Source organism: Sus scrofa, chromosome 3, assembly GCF_000003025.6.
Source record: "Sus scrofa isolate TJ Tabasco breed Duroc chromosome 3, Sscrofa11.1, whole genome shotgun sequence".
NCBI lineage: Eukaryota > Metazoa > Chordata > Mammalia > Artiodactyla > Suidae > Sus > Sus scrofa.
In genome coordinates, this window is record NC_010445.4 from 112,515,460 (window position 1) to 112,529,593 (window position 14,134).

The 14,134-nt window shown below is 58.5% G+C and overlaps 1 protein-coding gene across 1 annotated transcript in view; it reads left to right on the forward strand.

Annotated features, from left to right (window-relative positions):
- The window catches only part of OTOF (otoferlin), a 102,918-nt gene that overhangs the window by 37,272 nt on the left and 51,512 nt on the right, over positions 1 to 14,134 (forward strand). The window contains 2 exon segments of the mRNA XM_021087729.1: positions 7,218 to 7,317; positions 9,987 to 10,168. Coding sequence (XP_020943388.1) covers positions 7,218 to 7,317; positions 9,987 to 10,168 — 282 coding nt within the window.

The following is a 14,134-nucleotide window of genomic DNA, read 5'->3' on the forward strand; positions in this document are numbered from 1 at the left end:
TCATCAAACACTCACTGAGAAACACCGAATCAGGCCGACATTGTGCTAGTCATTGGAGGAACTAAGGTGAAGATTAAGACACCATGCCTGGCCCCCAAGAAGGTTTTCTGCCATGGGAAAGAGAGATGCACACCTAGCAGCAGGAGCAGGCTGCATTGCTGCAGGACGGCAGAGCGCTTCAACCAGAGCTATTGTGCACAGAGGGTTAGCAGAGAGCAGACGGTGATGCTGTAGAGGGGGTTTCTGAATCAAGAAGGGCCAAGTCACGTGGGCTACCAGCCTTCATTTTCATGGGGAGCCCGCGAGCTCTCAGCTGAGTATGAGATGTAGGCCTGCTGACAGGAAGGCCTCCTTTGGCTTCTCGGGGCATCCCATCGTTCAGGCAGCTGCCCCTGGCACACACAAGAAAGGTTGATGAGATGGAGTTGGGGGCATCTTGGGAGCACTGGGACACAGGTTCGATCCCTGGCACAGTGGGTTAAAGATCTGACCTTGCTGCAGCTGCAACGTAGGTCGCAACTGCAGCTCGGATTTGATCCATGGCCTGGGAAGGCCATATTCCGTGGGGTGGTCAAAAAAGAAAAGGAAAGAAAAGAAAAAAAGAATAGAAAAGAAAGGAAAAGCAAAGAATAGAAAAGAAAAGAAAGGTTAGTTATTTAATCCACCAGGGGCACCCAAGATGAAGCACGTCCTTCTTCTCTGGCCTGAGAGACCTGGTGGCCTTCGAGGAAATGCACCACATGGTGGGTGCGGAGGAGGAGGCAGAGTCAGAAGCCAGGGCCGAGAGGGGCTCCAGGCACCCCAGCAGGACCCATAGCAGATGGCAGAGCATCTGGGGGCCTCAGAGCTCAGCCAGTGCACCTTGCTGTGCAGATGAGGAAACTGGGCTGCAGAGAGGCTACCAGGGCCACAGGGGTAGCCAGCAGTGGGCAGGGGTAGGAGGCCTGCCTTCTTCCTCCCCTTCCTGGTCCTCAAACTCCAGGGTATGTGAGCAGTGAGGCTGGAAACCAAGGGTGTGGAAGGCAGTGCTAAATCATTTAAATAAAAGCTGCTAGACTAATCCCTGGAATGCTGGAAACACTGGAAAACATCAAAACTCCTGCTAAAAACAAATCAGACGTATTTGGCAAATTATTTAGGACATCCACCACTGTAACAGTGAATATGCTGGAATGTAAGGCTTTGATGAGTTGTCCTAAAATGCCAGCAAGAGGGAGTTCCCGTTGTGGCTCAGCAGGTTAAGAACCTGACTAGTATTGATGAGGATGCAGGTTCAATCCCTGGCCCCCTCAGTGGGTCAAGCATTCGGCGTTGCTGTGAGTTGCGATGTAGGTCGTCAACCAGGCTCGGACCCCGGGTTGCTGTGGCTGTGGTGTAGACCGATGGCTATAGCTCCGGTTCGACCCCCAGCCTGGGAACCTCCATATGCTACATGAGCAGCCCTAAAAAGAAAAAAAGAAAAAAAAAGGAGAAGTAAAGAAAAGAAAATTTAAACGCCAGCAAGAGAGAGGCAGAAGAGGGGAAGAAGGAATTCCTCCTTGCCTCTCCTTTCTCCCTCCCCTTCCTCCTGCCCCACCCCAGAGAAGGCAGGAAATCCCACAAGGAGAGGCCCAGGGCTGGTAGGAGAGGTTCCTGCCTGTTCTTTGGAATCCTAGAGAATGCCCAGGGCACTGCTGCCTGCAGAGCTGTGGCGGGGAAGAGTGGCGGTCTCGGGCGTGCGCAGGGCCTGCCCTGACACAGGCCAGCTCAGGGTTCCGGGAGGAACGGCAGGTGCTTCGCGCTTCGTCAGATGTGGCCGTGTCTCCCACCCTGGAGGCTGGGCTCTATTTCTTGGTCTGGTGTGGGTCCTCTGTCCCCACCATGGTTGGATTAGTCACCAGACTCCTTCTTATGTAGCAGCCTGGCCTCCGGGGACCCTCTGGGGGTTGCATGGGGCTTAGCAAACAGCACAGCCACACTGCTGCTTGGGACAGTGCCTGGCACCCAGCAGGCACCCAGCAGGCCCCCAATTACTTTGCGAATGAGTGAATAAATGCCCCCTTGGGTCAGGAGGAGAGGTTGTACTGGGTGAGAAGACCTGGGAGCAGGAAGCCAGGCAGCCCTTCTCCAAAGAGCTCGGGGCGCTCCAGGCACTGGTACATGGGGCGGGGGATACCGAGGTGAAGCAGGCGGTGTGAGAGACAGAACCTATGGGCCTGAACCCACCACCCTCCTCAGAGAAGGGACTCGTTCTAGAAGGGGAGGGCAGCTTAGAAGCTGGCCCTCACCCAGCCATTGTAGGGCTGCCAGGAGGAGGGCGCTGGTGTGAAGAAAGTTAAGTACCCCAGGCAGGGGCCCCCAGGAGCCCCCAGGTCTGCTCCACGCACCTTGAAAGGTCCTTTTCCGAGAGACTTGAGCTGCCCTATGAGGGCGACGTGTTGGGTCCAGAGGATCTTGAGGGCCCATCCGCCACCCCCACCCCCACCACCCCCCGCCCCCGCCACCTGTCCAGGACCCTTTGGGGGGTGGGGGGGATGGCCTGACCCGGGAGCCAGTCTCCTGAGGCTCATGACTAATTCAGGAGCCAGGAGAGCGGTGGAGGCCTGGCCAGGCCTCAGGCACTTGACACCGGCTCCCAGGGGAAAGCAATGAATTATTGACAGGTGCTGGTGCCTGTTGCAGCTCTATTGTGGTCAGTCTGTGCCTGAGGCCCCCTCCCTGCTGGCTAATTATCTGGGGGGTGGGAGCCCCAGCTCTGCCAGCCCCAGCCAGTCTGTGGGGACCAGCCTAGCCTTGGAGGGAAGCTGTGGGCTCTGTTGAGGGTGGGAAGCTTCTTTGCAGTGGGTAACCTGGCTGGCCTGCATAAGGGGAGCTGCAAAAGGACAGGGGCAGCTTCCAGCCCCTTCTCTAATAGCCTGGGGGAAAATGAAGCCCAGAGAGGTTCCTGGCCCAGGGTCACACAGCAGGCTCACGGCAGACCCAAGTCTTCGACCTAGACTTCCGGGCCCCTGGGCTAGGGCTCCTTCCTGCAGGATGGATAGCCTCACACCTGCATGGTCCAGGGGCACATGGGAGCACAGCCTGGACTCACCTCCCAGGCAGCCCCTCCACGCTGACCCACCTGGAGGAGCGGAGGCAACTGGCGAGCCCGATGAGTTTCCAGCCAGTCTGGACAAAGGGCAGCCGGGGGTTGGGGTCAGGGTGGTCTCCAGGGTCAGCAGACAGGCCAGAGCCAAGGCCTCCTCCCTGCTCAGGCCCTTCCCCTGAGACTGTCTACAGAGGGGGTTTGAGGGGCAGCGTTTATGTTGGAAACACATGTTTGGAAGCTGTGGTTTCTCAGCAAGCACCCTGGTTTTGCTTAGACGAGGTGTTACAGATGTGTAAAAAAAAGCAATGTTTTTTAAAAAGGCTTTTTATTCCTTATGTAACACTGAGACCAAACGTCTCTTTCAACGAATACTATTTTTTATTTTTGTTTAAGAGAAGCAGGGAGAGATGGGTAGGATTAACCCCCCCACCCCGGATACCTCCCGGGGCGTGGTGAGCCCAGTCCTTTGCTCCCGCTGGCTTCCCCGGACTGCAGACAGAGCTCCCTGGCTCTGTGAGGCCGTGCACCTGCCCCCAGAACCCACTCTGCGAAGGAGCCCTAACACCCCGCCCTCCCCACCCTGATGTCTGAGTCAGAATACTTGCGTGTTCTCACCCCCACCCAGGAAAGCGAGGGGTATCACCTCTGGGGAGATGGGAAAAAAAAGCAAGGCTCAGAGAGGTCGGAGAACCAGCCAAAGTCACACAGCTGCCAGGTGGTGGAATCCCCCTTACGCCCTGCAAGGCAAACCCACCTCTGTCTGACTCCAGAACCCAGGCTCCTTCCACCGTCTACACTGCCTCCCATTAAGTTTGGTATTTAGTCTATGTGAGGACAGGGCTTGGACCAGAGCATGAAGAGCAGGGCATTGGCCAGAAGGTCACCTTGACTCACTGTGTGATTGAAGCTGAGGTGGAGGGACGAGTAGGGAGAGCAGCCAGGGAGGAGTGAGGGCCCGTCACCCAGTGTCTGCAGGCCCTGGGAGCCCGTGTCAGGGAGGAGGGGTAAGGGACATGTCCTTGGCGTGATGCTGGACGAACTGTCCCTTAGGCCCCTCCCAAGTCTAAAGGCCTGAGACGCTGATCTTGGTTAAGCCTGGAAGGTGCTAGAGCCTTCTCTGCGTAGCTCCCTCCTGCCCCCTGGGGGCGTCTTGCCACACTGCAGCCTCTCTGCTGATGGGGGTGAGGGGCCTTCCTCTGCGTCTGGGCATCTTCAAGGGAAGGTTGTACCTGTGTGCCCTCGGCAGGTGCTCAGCAGGCCCTAGTGGAGTAAAGAGCCTGATGTTCCTGTTGGCAAAGGGCAGTGGTAGAACTGGGATTCTCAAAGGGTGCTCCCTCCCCCATCGTCAGCCCGCCCGGCCCCTACCCATTGAGGCCCCACCCCACCTGCCGAGTCAGACCCCCTGGGGTGAGGCCACCTCCCAAGAGCAAATGGTCTACATCCCCCAACCCCTTGGAAGCTTGAAATTGGCCTTGTGGGGGTATATGGGCCAGGAACTCAGCAAAAGCTGCAAGTGAGGACTGCCCTACTCCTGTCCCTGCCCCTGCCCGCTGTTACACACGCCAGCACCACAGTGGGTGGCCGGGCCCAGGCATTTATTTGTGTTTTAGCAAGCCCTGCAGATGCTTCTGTTCATGCTGATGTGAGAGCCACCGATTTAGCCCCCGAAGCCCAGTGTGTAGTTTCACATCCAGAGGATGCTGGTAGCACAGGACAGGACAGACGCTAAGAACCCGCCCTCCTCATTTTATAAAGACACAATCGAGTCTCAGGGGCAGCGGTCTCAAGTCTCCTGACCGCCACCCCCCACCCCAGCCTGCACTTCAGGCTGCACTGCCCCAGCTGGCGAGAGGCCAGGACTGCGGTGGGGGCTAGGTCTGCAAGTGGAGGGGGCAGGATGAACAGATCAGCCCTTGCAGAGGGTGGGGTGAGCTGGCAGACGGGGCTCTGACGCATTTCTTTTCTTTTTTTTTTGGTCTTTTTTGCTCTTTAGGGCCGAACCTGCGGCATATGCAGGTTCCCAGGCTAGGGGTGTAATTGGAGCTGTAGCCGCCGGCCTACACCAGAGCCACAGCAACGCAGGATCAGAGCTGTGTCTTCGACCTACACCACAGCTCACGGCAATGCCGGATCCTTAACCCACTGAGCGAGGCCAGGGATCGAACCCACAACCTCATGGTTCCCAGTCGGATTCATTTCTGCTGTGCCATGACAGGAACTCCCCGAAGCATTTCATTTTCATCCCCTGTGGCTGCTCCGGCCACTTCCTCCCCTTACAAAGACTTTCTAAAGTGTTTGCCCTCCACTGGCAGTCAGGAGGAGGCAGACGTCAAACCTGTCTATTAATGTCAGAATCCCCCTGATACCTCGCCTCACTCAGATTGGCCGTTAAATTAACTTCATCCCTTCCTGCTTTTGGCCTCTCCTTCCACCCTATACATCAAGGGCCACACCAGAGGATCAAGATCCACTCCAGCTCTCACACCCTGTCAAAGCCCCCTCAGCTTCTGTCCCTTCCACCAGAAGTGATGTGTGTATTTGAATCTACCCTACGTGAATCAATTACCCTTTTCTCTCCTGGAGCAATAACTTTCTTTTCTTCTCTTTTCTTTTTTTGCTTTTTAGGGCTGCACCCGCAGCATATGAAAGTTCCCAGGCCAGAGGTCGAATTGGAGCTACAGCTGCTGGCCTACACCACAGCCGCAGCAACGCCAGCTCCAAGTCAAGTGTGCAACCTACACCACAGCTCACAGCAATGCCGGATCCTTAACCCACTGAGTGAGGCCAGGGATTGAACCCACATCTTCATGGATCCTAGTCTGATTCGTTTCTGCGCCACAACAGGAACTCTGGATAACTTTCTCTCTCTCTCTCTCTTTTTTTTTTTTTTTTGTCTTTTTGCTATTTCTTGGGCCGCTCCCTCAGCATATGGAGGTTCCCAGGCTAGGGGTCCAATCGGAGCTGTAGCCACCGGCCTACGCCAGAGCCACAGCAACGCGGGATCCGAGCCGTGTCTGCAGCCTACACCACAGCTCACGGCAACACCGGATCGTTAACCCACTGAGCAAGGGCAGGGACCGAACCCACAACCTCATGGTTCCTAGTCGGATTCGTTAACCACTGTGCCACGATGAGAACTCCCCGATAACTTTCAAAACCAGACGGGGCGGGGGTGTGAAACAGCTCGCAGTCAGCACTTATTGGGCAACCCCTGTTGTTTGTTCATTTAGCCAGTAGATCCTGTGAGCCCGAAATAGCAAATAGAGGCTGGAAAGAGCCGTTTCCCTGGAAAGGCTAACAGTACAACATCACCCCCTTGACGACGACCAGAGGGGTCCTGGGGCGCTGGTTACGTGTGTACTAGATGCTCGGATGAGAACTCGCGCAGAGGATCTGTCAGTCCCCTAAACAGCACCTCTGTAACACAGGAGTTATTAGCTCATCTCAGGGACTATCTAAGTTAAGCTGCCCAGGAAGCAGGTGACTCGCTCATAAGAGGCAGAATTGGGTTTCCCATCCCTGTCTCTGACCTTAGGACTGTGGTCCTCAGAGCACTGCCCTGCCTCTGCCCCCTATGCAGCTGGGGACCCCAGGGTCAGATGGGTCCTGGCGCCAAGGAGCTTGCCGAGTGCAGGTGTGGGCATCTCTACTGACTAAGCAGAAGACGAATGAGCCAGTGGCGCTGGTGAGGGGTAGCGACTGGGGTTGAGGTTCGGGGCAGGGGGTGGGCATCCTTGTGTCCAGGAGCCTCAGTCCTCCCCCAGTGGGCCCCATGCTGGGCATCCGGAAGCTGCTCTGCAGGGGCTCAGCTGAAGCCCGATGGAACAAACCCACAGCTCCACCCTGGTACCCTGACCCCCATCTGTGAATGTCCCCACCGGGGTCACTGCCCTCAAGCTCTCCCAGAGAAATGACCCTCATACACACAACCACAGGCAGGGGTTGGGGGTCCCATGCCTCCCTGGCCAGGACCAGCCCTCGTTCCTGGGCCACCTTCTCCAGTGCCAGCCTGGAGCCCCAGCCAGTCCTCCCTCTGCCCGGCCCACCCTTTCCCGGTCGGTCCCAGCCTCTTGGGATGTCGCCCTCGGTCCCCATCATTCCGGCCTCTTCATGTGAAGCCACGGAAACCCTGCCCCTCTGCTGTTGACAGGCTGATCGGGACCTTCCGCATGGTGCTGCAGAAGGTGGTGGAGGAGAAGCACGTGGAGGTGACCGACACGCTGATCGATGACAACAACGCCATCATCCAGGTGGGGGCGCCCAGAGAGTCCCTGCGCCTGCTCATTCCGCATGACCGGGGGCCTGTTCGCCTCCCTCCCCTGCATGTGGCGTGGTCTGGGGAGCGGTCCTTGTGAGCGGCGAGGTGGGGCGGGAGGAGCAGACCTGGGTTAGACTCTGCCGGCCTGGGGGGCCAGGGCCAGGGCCCTTGGGGCATGGCAGGGTCTGCTGTGTCCCAATGGACGCCATAGCCCTTCCTGCAGTGTGAGTACAAGAAAAGGCGACTGGGGCTGCCTCCCATCCCCACCCGGGGGTCTTCCATCTGGAGCCAGCTCAGGAATGGCTAGAGAGGCGTCTGAACGCCTGCCCGAGCCCTGCTGGCCACTCCAGGCATGAGCGTCGCTCTGCACACTTTGCTCTGCCTGGGCGTCTAAGAGTAGCCATTGTGTGAGGGCAGGGACCTTCTTTCTATTCCATCTGTCACCTCCCACCCCAGCGCTTCCAGCAGGAACACACATGTGCTAATGACACACAGTCTGTAGGCACTTAACACAGGTTCAAACAAAGGAAGGAAACAAACAGTGGGGACACCCCGGCTCTGCTGTGCTGCATCTGCCCCTTGAGCTCATTCATGCCCACCCCTTGGCAACTGAACCCCATGGTGAGGAACACAGCTGCTGGGCACAAACCTTAGTTAGGCCACTCACTAACTATGAGACCTGGGCAGACGACGCGTCACCTGCCAAGTGAGCAAAAATACAGTATCCGCCTCACAGGACTGCCCTGAGGGTTAAATGGCAGTGCGCAGAACGTGCTTGGAGCAGTTACGCATGTAAATACATCAATAGTATCAGCAGCTCCTACCTCCTGACCTCAGTGGATCTGTAGGTAAAATGGGGCTGGACCATGGTTCCCCAGCCCCGGTCCTACCTACAGCCAACAGAATAGCTGCCGAAGCAGGACTGCGGCCGCAGGGAGCCAGACTGGAAGGGACCCTCTTTAAGGAGTGCCAAGGGTGGGGCAGAAATCCCCACGGTGCCTTGGTGGCTTGAGACACTTCCTTGCTGAGAACAAGGAGAGCATGTGGGGCTTCTCGGCTTGGCCCCAGGTAGGTCATTCTCTCTGCACGGAGGCAGAGGAGGGGATGGGGGGGACCTCTTAAAATTGAGGGTAGGGGGGCTGGGGTCATAGCCATCACAGCAAGGGAAGAGGAGCTGCAAAACATGCTACAGACACTGGGTGGGCATGCAGGGCTTGGAGAGGATAGCTGTCTGGGAGCGGGAAGTCAAGCGAGAGGGAACCGGGGAGCTGCACAGAATGAACAGACAGCACAGCACGTGCCCTCCAGTTCCAGACTCAGACCTAGGAACTGAGCCGAAGGAAGGACTTACGGGTTATCTAGATCACCTGCCACCCCTCCTCTGCTACCCCCTTTCTGGATGGGGACCCGGAAGTCCTGGATAAGGAAACCTGGATGAGTCGGACAGCTGGTCAGGAGCAGAGTCAGCACCGGGACTGGGGGCTTCAGATTCCAAGGCCCCCATTCTCCCGCCACAACGTGCTTGGTCTCACCAAAGGGGCCACACTGGCTCAGCTGGAAGGACGTGGGGAGTCAGCCAGGCCGGGCTCAAATCCCAGCTCCGGCACTTCCTAGCTGTGTGACTTGAGCAAATAACCTAACCTCTCTGATATGTCAGGGAGGGAAGGCTGAAGTGTGGGGAAGATCAAACGAGCTTACATTAAGCCCCCTAGCCTGACAACTAGCACAGTGAGGATCCAGACACGGGGTACCCTTTTCCCTTCCCAGAGGACACAAGCTGAGTGAAGGCTGCCTGGGGCCGGGCAGGGGCCGGGGTGTCACTGGAGCAAGCCAGTCCCTGACCTGGAGGAAGGGAAGGAGTGTCTAGAAGTCGTTCTGGCACCCATGCGGGTTGAGAAGGGACTAGGCTGAGTCTTCCCTGCACCCTGGGGAGAAACTAGAGCTGAGAGGAGGGGAGCGGCCCAAGGACACGCAGCCCAAAGCCCCGTCAGCTTGTCATGCGCACAGCCTGGGCCCAGGTATGGGGCTCCACGTTCCCCTAGAGAAGAGCCCAGGGTGAGCCCCCAGGTCCTGGCCTCTCCCGAGGAGGAGGGTGGGTGTCAGGTGAGCAGGGAGAAAGGTTGAGCCTCGATGCTCGCTGAGCCTTCAGAGGGTGTCAGGGTCTGGGCTCTTCTCCTAAAGGGCGTGCTCAGCTAGTGTCGCCTCGTGCTCGGCGAGCATCGGGAGCAAGGGGAGGTCAGCTCTGTTCAGATCGACCGCCCCTTGTCCCCGCAAGCAGCCCCGCTTCTGAGGACAAGGGGGTGACCTGTACACTTGGGACCCTGAAGGATGCTCTTGGTGATGTGTGCAGCGGACTCCGGACAGGCTCAGCTGTCCAGGGCGGGCCCCGCCTCCAGCACCTGGAAGGAGGAGAGCCACGTGCAGCAGATTCTGGAACTAGAGCCCATTCAGTCGACTGAGTCTGGGCTTGTCAGTCTTTCTGAGCCTCTGTTTTCTCATCTGTAGAATGGGAGAGCAGCGCAGGAGGGAAGATGCAGCCAGCTGGCCTTCCTCCTTGACTGAAGGGTGTGATTGCACTTGGGAAAATCACAAAGCAGCAGAGGACGTGGGGTTATGATCAGTTTTGCCTCCTGGCTGCTTACCACCCATCTCTCTCTCCAGACCAGCCTGTGCGTGGAGGTCCGGTACCAGGCTGCAGATGGCACGGTGGGCTCCTGGGATGATGGCGACTTCCTGGGGGATGAGTCCCTTCACGAGGAAGAGAAGGACAGCCAGGAGACAGATGGGCTGCTCCCCGGCTCCCGCCCCAGCTCCCGGCCACCAGGCGAGAAGAGCTTCCGGAGGTAACAGGCTGGGCCCTCTACCCCGCAGGGAGGATGTTCGGGGACTGGTCCCCCTGGAGGGCCCCTCCGGGCCTGGCTGGGCTCAGGGTACAGGGCTGAGTTGCTGGAGAGACTTACCAAAGGAGGCAAGGTGTTTCTAAGGCAGCCCCTGCCCTCCCGACTCCAGAACTCACTGGGGAGGCACCAGGGGATCAGCTGAGGGGCCAGGCCTCCCCCTACCCTGAGGGAGGCGGAGCTCCAGGAGGGTGGGCTCTAAGATGAATGGAAGAGGCTAGACTCCCAGCCTCCTCAAAGAATTCGAGAAGCAGACAGGAGGGGCCCCGATCTCCTGGCCCAAGACCCAGCAATGCCAGACCCGCCCCAGGCAGCCTGGCCTCCGCCCGGGGCCAGTGAAGGCCCAAGAGAAAGGGGTCTCTACCTGCCAGAGTGAAGCCCATGGTCCTGGTTGGGACCAGGCCGCTCTTCTACCAAGGAGACCGCAGCCTGGCACCCAGGTGTCCAGGAGTCACACCTGCAGAGGTCCAGCCACACACACAGGCAGGGTGCTGCGTCCAGGCCTGCTCGTTCCCAACGCACTGTTCCTCCAAAAAAAAGGAAACGCGGTTGAGTTACCCTTAGAGCCCAGAGAGACAGACTCCAGGCCGGTAGACTCTGCCCACAGGTTCCCAGGTCACTGGGAAGAATAAGCAAAACCCAGGTAAATCAGCGGTGCCTTTGAAGGATGGGGTGAGAGAAGGGGTGCCCCCTCCCCTTGGAAACACCTCCCTCCCACCCCACCCCCCTTCCTTTTCAAGTAAAAGTTATTCAGTCCCTGTTTGAAAAAACACAGATTCTAAATTGGGGTCCTTATAGGAAGGAAAAGGTATTTTCCTTCTTTGCCCTTGAACCAGCACCCCCAGCCCCCGCACACAGACATATAATATACAAGCTTAAGACCATCATAGGAGCCCAGTTGGGGAGTTATAGTAACAAAGTCAAAGGAACCGTGCCTGTGGCAAATGCAGCCAGACCTACCTGTGACTTGCAGGCCAGCTGCAGGGTGGGCAGCATGATCCAGGCTGGCCTGGAGCCCGCCCTCCTTAGACCCCACGCCAGGTGGCATGGAGAGCATATGCAATCTGGCCTCAGGAGACATAGGTCTGAGTCCCACCTCTGTCCCTTAGCAGCCTTGTGACCCTTGGCCAGTCACTCCTAAGCTGTACATGGAGCTCAGGACAATGGGACGCCACCCTGCTGGTGGGAAGGGGTGATGAAGGCCAGGCTGTAAGGGGGGGGGGGGGCGCCCCAGGTAAGGATGCGTGACAAGCAGGTTCTTGGCAGCCAGACAGTGCAAAGGGTCCGGAACCGAGCTGGAAATGGTGAAAGGAGGAGTGGGGACCTAGGGGACAGCGAGAGGACACTGAAGCTAAGGGCAGCACCTGGTCCCCATCCTCTGTCCCTATAGAGCCAAGAGCTTGTCTGAGACTGCAGGTGGGCTCTGAGAAAGGGCTTTCTGGGCACAAACTGGAAGCCACATAATGGCCATCCGTTGCAGGGAAAGGAACACTAGCTCCGAATCAGGAGAGCTGAGTTCAAATAAGCCCCATCCTGACTGCCACTAACTGAGCGACTTTGGCCAAGTCACTTACCCCTCCGGGTCAGTAACAGGAATGGATTGAGCATCCTGGCTCCCTTCCAACTCCGACCTCCTGAGGGACCCAGGAGTCCCCCAAGTCCTGTCAGTAGCACCCGTGGGAAATAACACGCTGGGAGCTCTGGACAGCCAGCAGGGAGGCCCCGCCAGGGCCAGCCGCGGCTCTGGCAATGCCGAGCCGGTTCCTCTCTCAACCCACGCAAGCGGGCCGGGATGCGGATGGAGGATGCGGTGGGTGAGGGTCTTGGGTCCTGGACCTGTAGAAGGCCCTGGGCTCTGGAAATACGAGAGGGCCCCTCCATCCTTCCTCACGCCATGGCCCGGCTTCCCCGCCTCCCGCCACCCCACTCCTAGGGCAGCACCAGGAAGCAGAAGCAGGGGGAGAGGTTTTATCCCAGGAACTGGGAATTGGGACAGGATGACAACCATAGTCAGAGCTCCCTGTCCTCCGGGGGCCCCGCCCCCCCCTGGGCTGGCTAGTGGCGTGTCCATGGTTTCCAGGCTGCACTGGGGCTGCGAACGCATCGGGGCAGGGATCCCGCTGTCGCACGTTCTCCTGCCAGGCCTGCCCATGCAGCCTGCTGGCTGGATGGGGCAGACAGTGCGGAGAGGGTGCAGCTGGTTTAGAGAATCTGGGCTTTTCCTGCAATTTAATTCTAGCTGCCTACCTGGGGCCGATGCCTTTTGGGTCAAGGAGTATGGGGTTCCCAGAGGAACCTGCTAGCTGGCCTCGCAGCCCTGGGTGTTATGTCTCACCCTCCTCATGGAAGTGCCTGCCAGGCAGCCAGGCCGGTTGGCTCGGGGGTCTTCTGGGCCAGAGAGCCCTCCAGAAAGATGTCAGGCCACAAAGGGACAGTGAGGAGGAAGGGCAGCGGGTATCCAGGCTCTGACCCCAGGTCCTCCATCCGCCCCCCCACCACCCTCCAGCCCATCCTTTGTAGGTCAGGGCGACCAATGTACAGGGGACCCCTCTGTTGTTTTCCCAGCCAGAAAGCATGGTTGCCGGCAAGCAGCAGTGTTTCCCCTGGTCATCTGGACCCCAGGGGTCTAGTGTGGGAACCCACTGCTCTGGTCGGATGGGGCCGGGCAGGGAGCTTGCTGGAGGGGGTGTGGGGCTCGTGCAATAAGTGACAGGAAAGAACCTCATGCCCAGGACTGGCGGCCTGAGGCCTCCACTCCACGGATGGCAGAGGGGATGGATGTGGGGAAGACTCCCTCCAGGTCTGGGTTCCCCTGGCCAGGATCCTGCCATCTGTCCCCACCACCCCCTGGAGGGGCCTCTGCAGATATTCCCCCTTAAGGGCACTCACTCCCAAGGCTTTGTGCATCTACCGGAAGTGCCTCCCCTTGGACCTCAGGGATTATCTGCTGGCAGCGCCTCCTGAGCAGCCCCCTCAGCACAAAGCCCAGCACCCCCATCTTCCTGTTAACCCTCTCTCCCTCCCATGGCTCCACAACCCAGGCCTGGTCAGTCACATGCCCTCTGAGCCATTCTGCCTGCTTCTCTAGTCCCTGCCTCCAGATGAGCAGCCTCTGATTTCCACAAGCTCTCTGCAAAATAACCCCAGAATATTCCAGAAGAAAGCACAGTGCCATGGAGAGCACAGGGCTCAAATCCCAGCTCTGCTATTTAGAGCCCCATTTTTCCGTCTGTAAGATGGGGATCCATGAGGCCTCGCAGGAGTGTTAGGATCACACGAGATAACACATGTGGGCTGCCCACCGCAGGGTTGCCTGTGGCCAGGGCTCAGCCACGGTCCCCTTCCTTCCTCCTCCCTGTCCACGGTCTCTGTGTTACCCCACCCACACTTTTCTGCCCCGAGCAGCATCCAACCTTTTGGCCCAAGATCCCTCCCAGCTCTGGCCTCACCACCCACAGCAAGGGCTCTGCAAACAGAGCTGCCCACGCTGGAGCCTCGCCGCCGCCGCCTGGGCTCAGCCGGGGACCTCACGCAATCGCAGGGCACCCCTCACCTCCCCAGCCGTCAGTGTAACAGAGAAGAAATGAATTTCTCCCCCCACGGGCACTTGCTCTCAGAAGCACAAAAGTCGACGCACTGGGCCCTTGCATGTCGTGTACATCTGCCCGGGTGCCTGAGCAGAGAGGAGACTTCAGCCCTGAACACACACACATGCACACATGCTCTGGTGCCCCGGCATTTGCACACGCTCACCTGCACGTATGTTCTCTTTCTGGGTGACACCAGGGAGCACTGCCCGCACCACTGGCTTCTGGGCCAGAGGACCACGTGTCAGAAAGGACAAAGAGGGGAGCCCAGCTTTAATCTCGCAGCTGCCCTGCAGAATCGGGGCGTCTGCGGACTCTCTGTGTC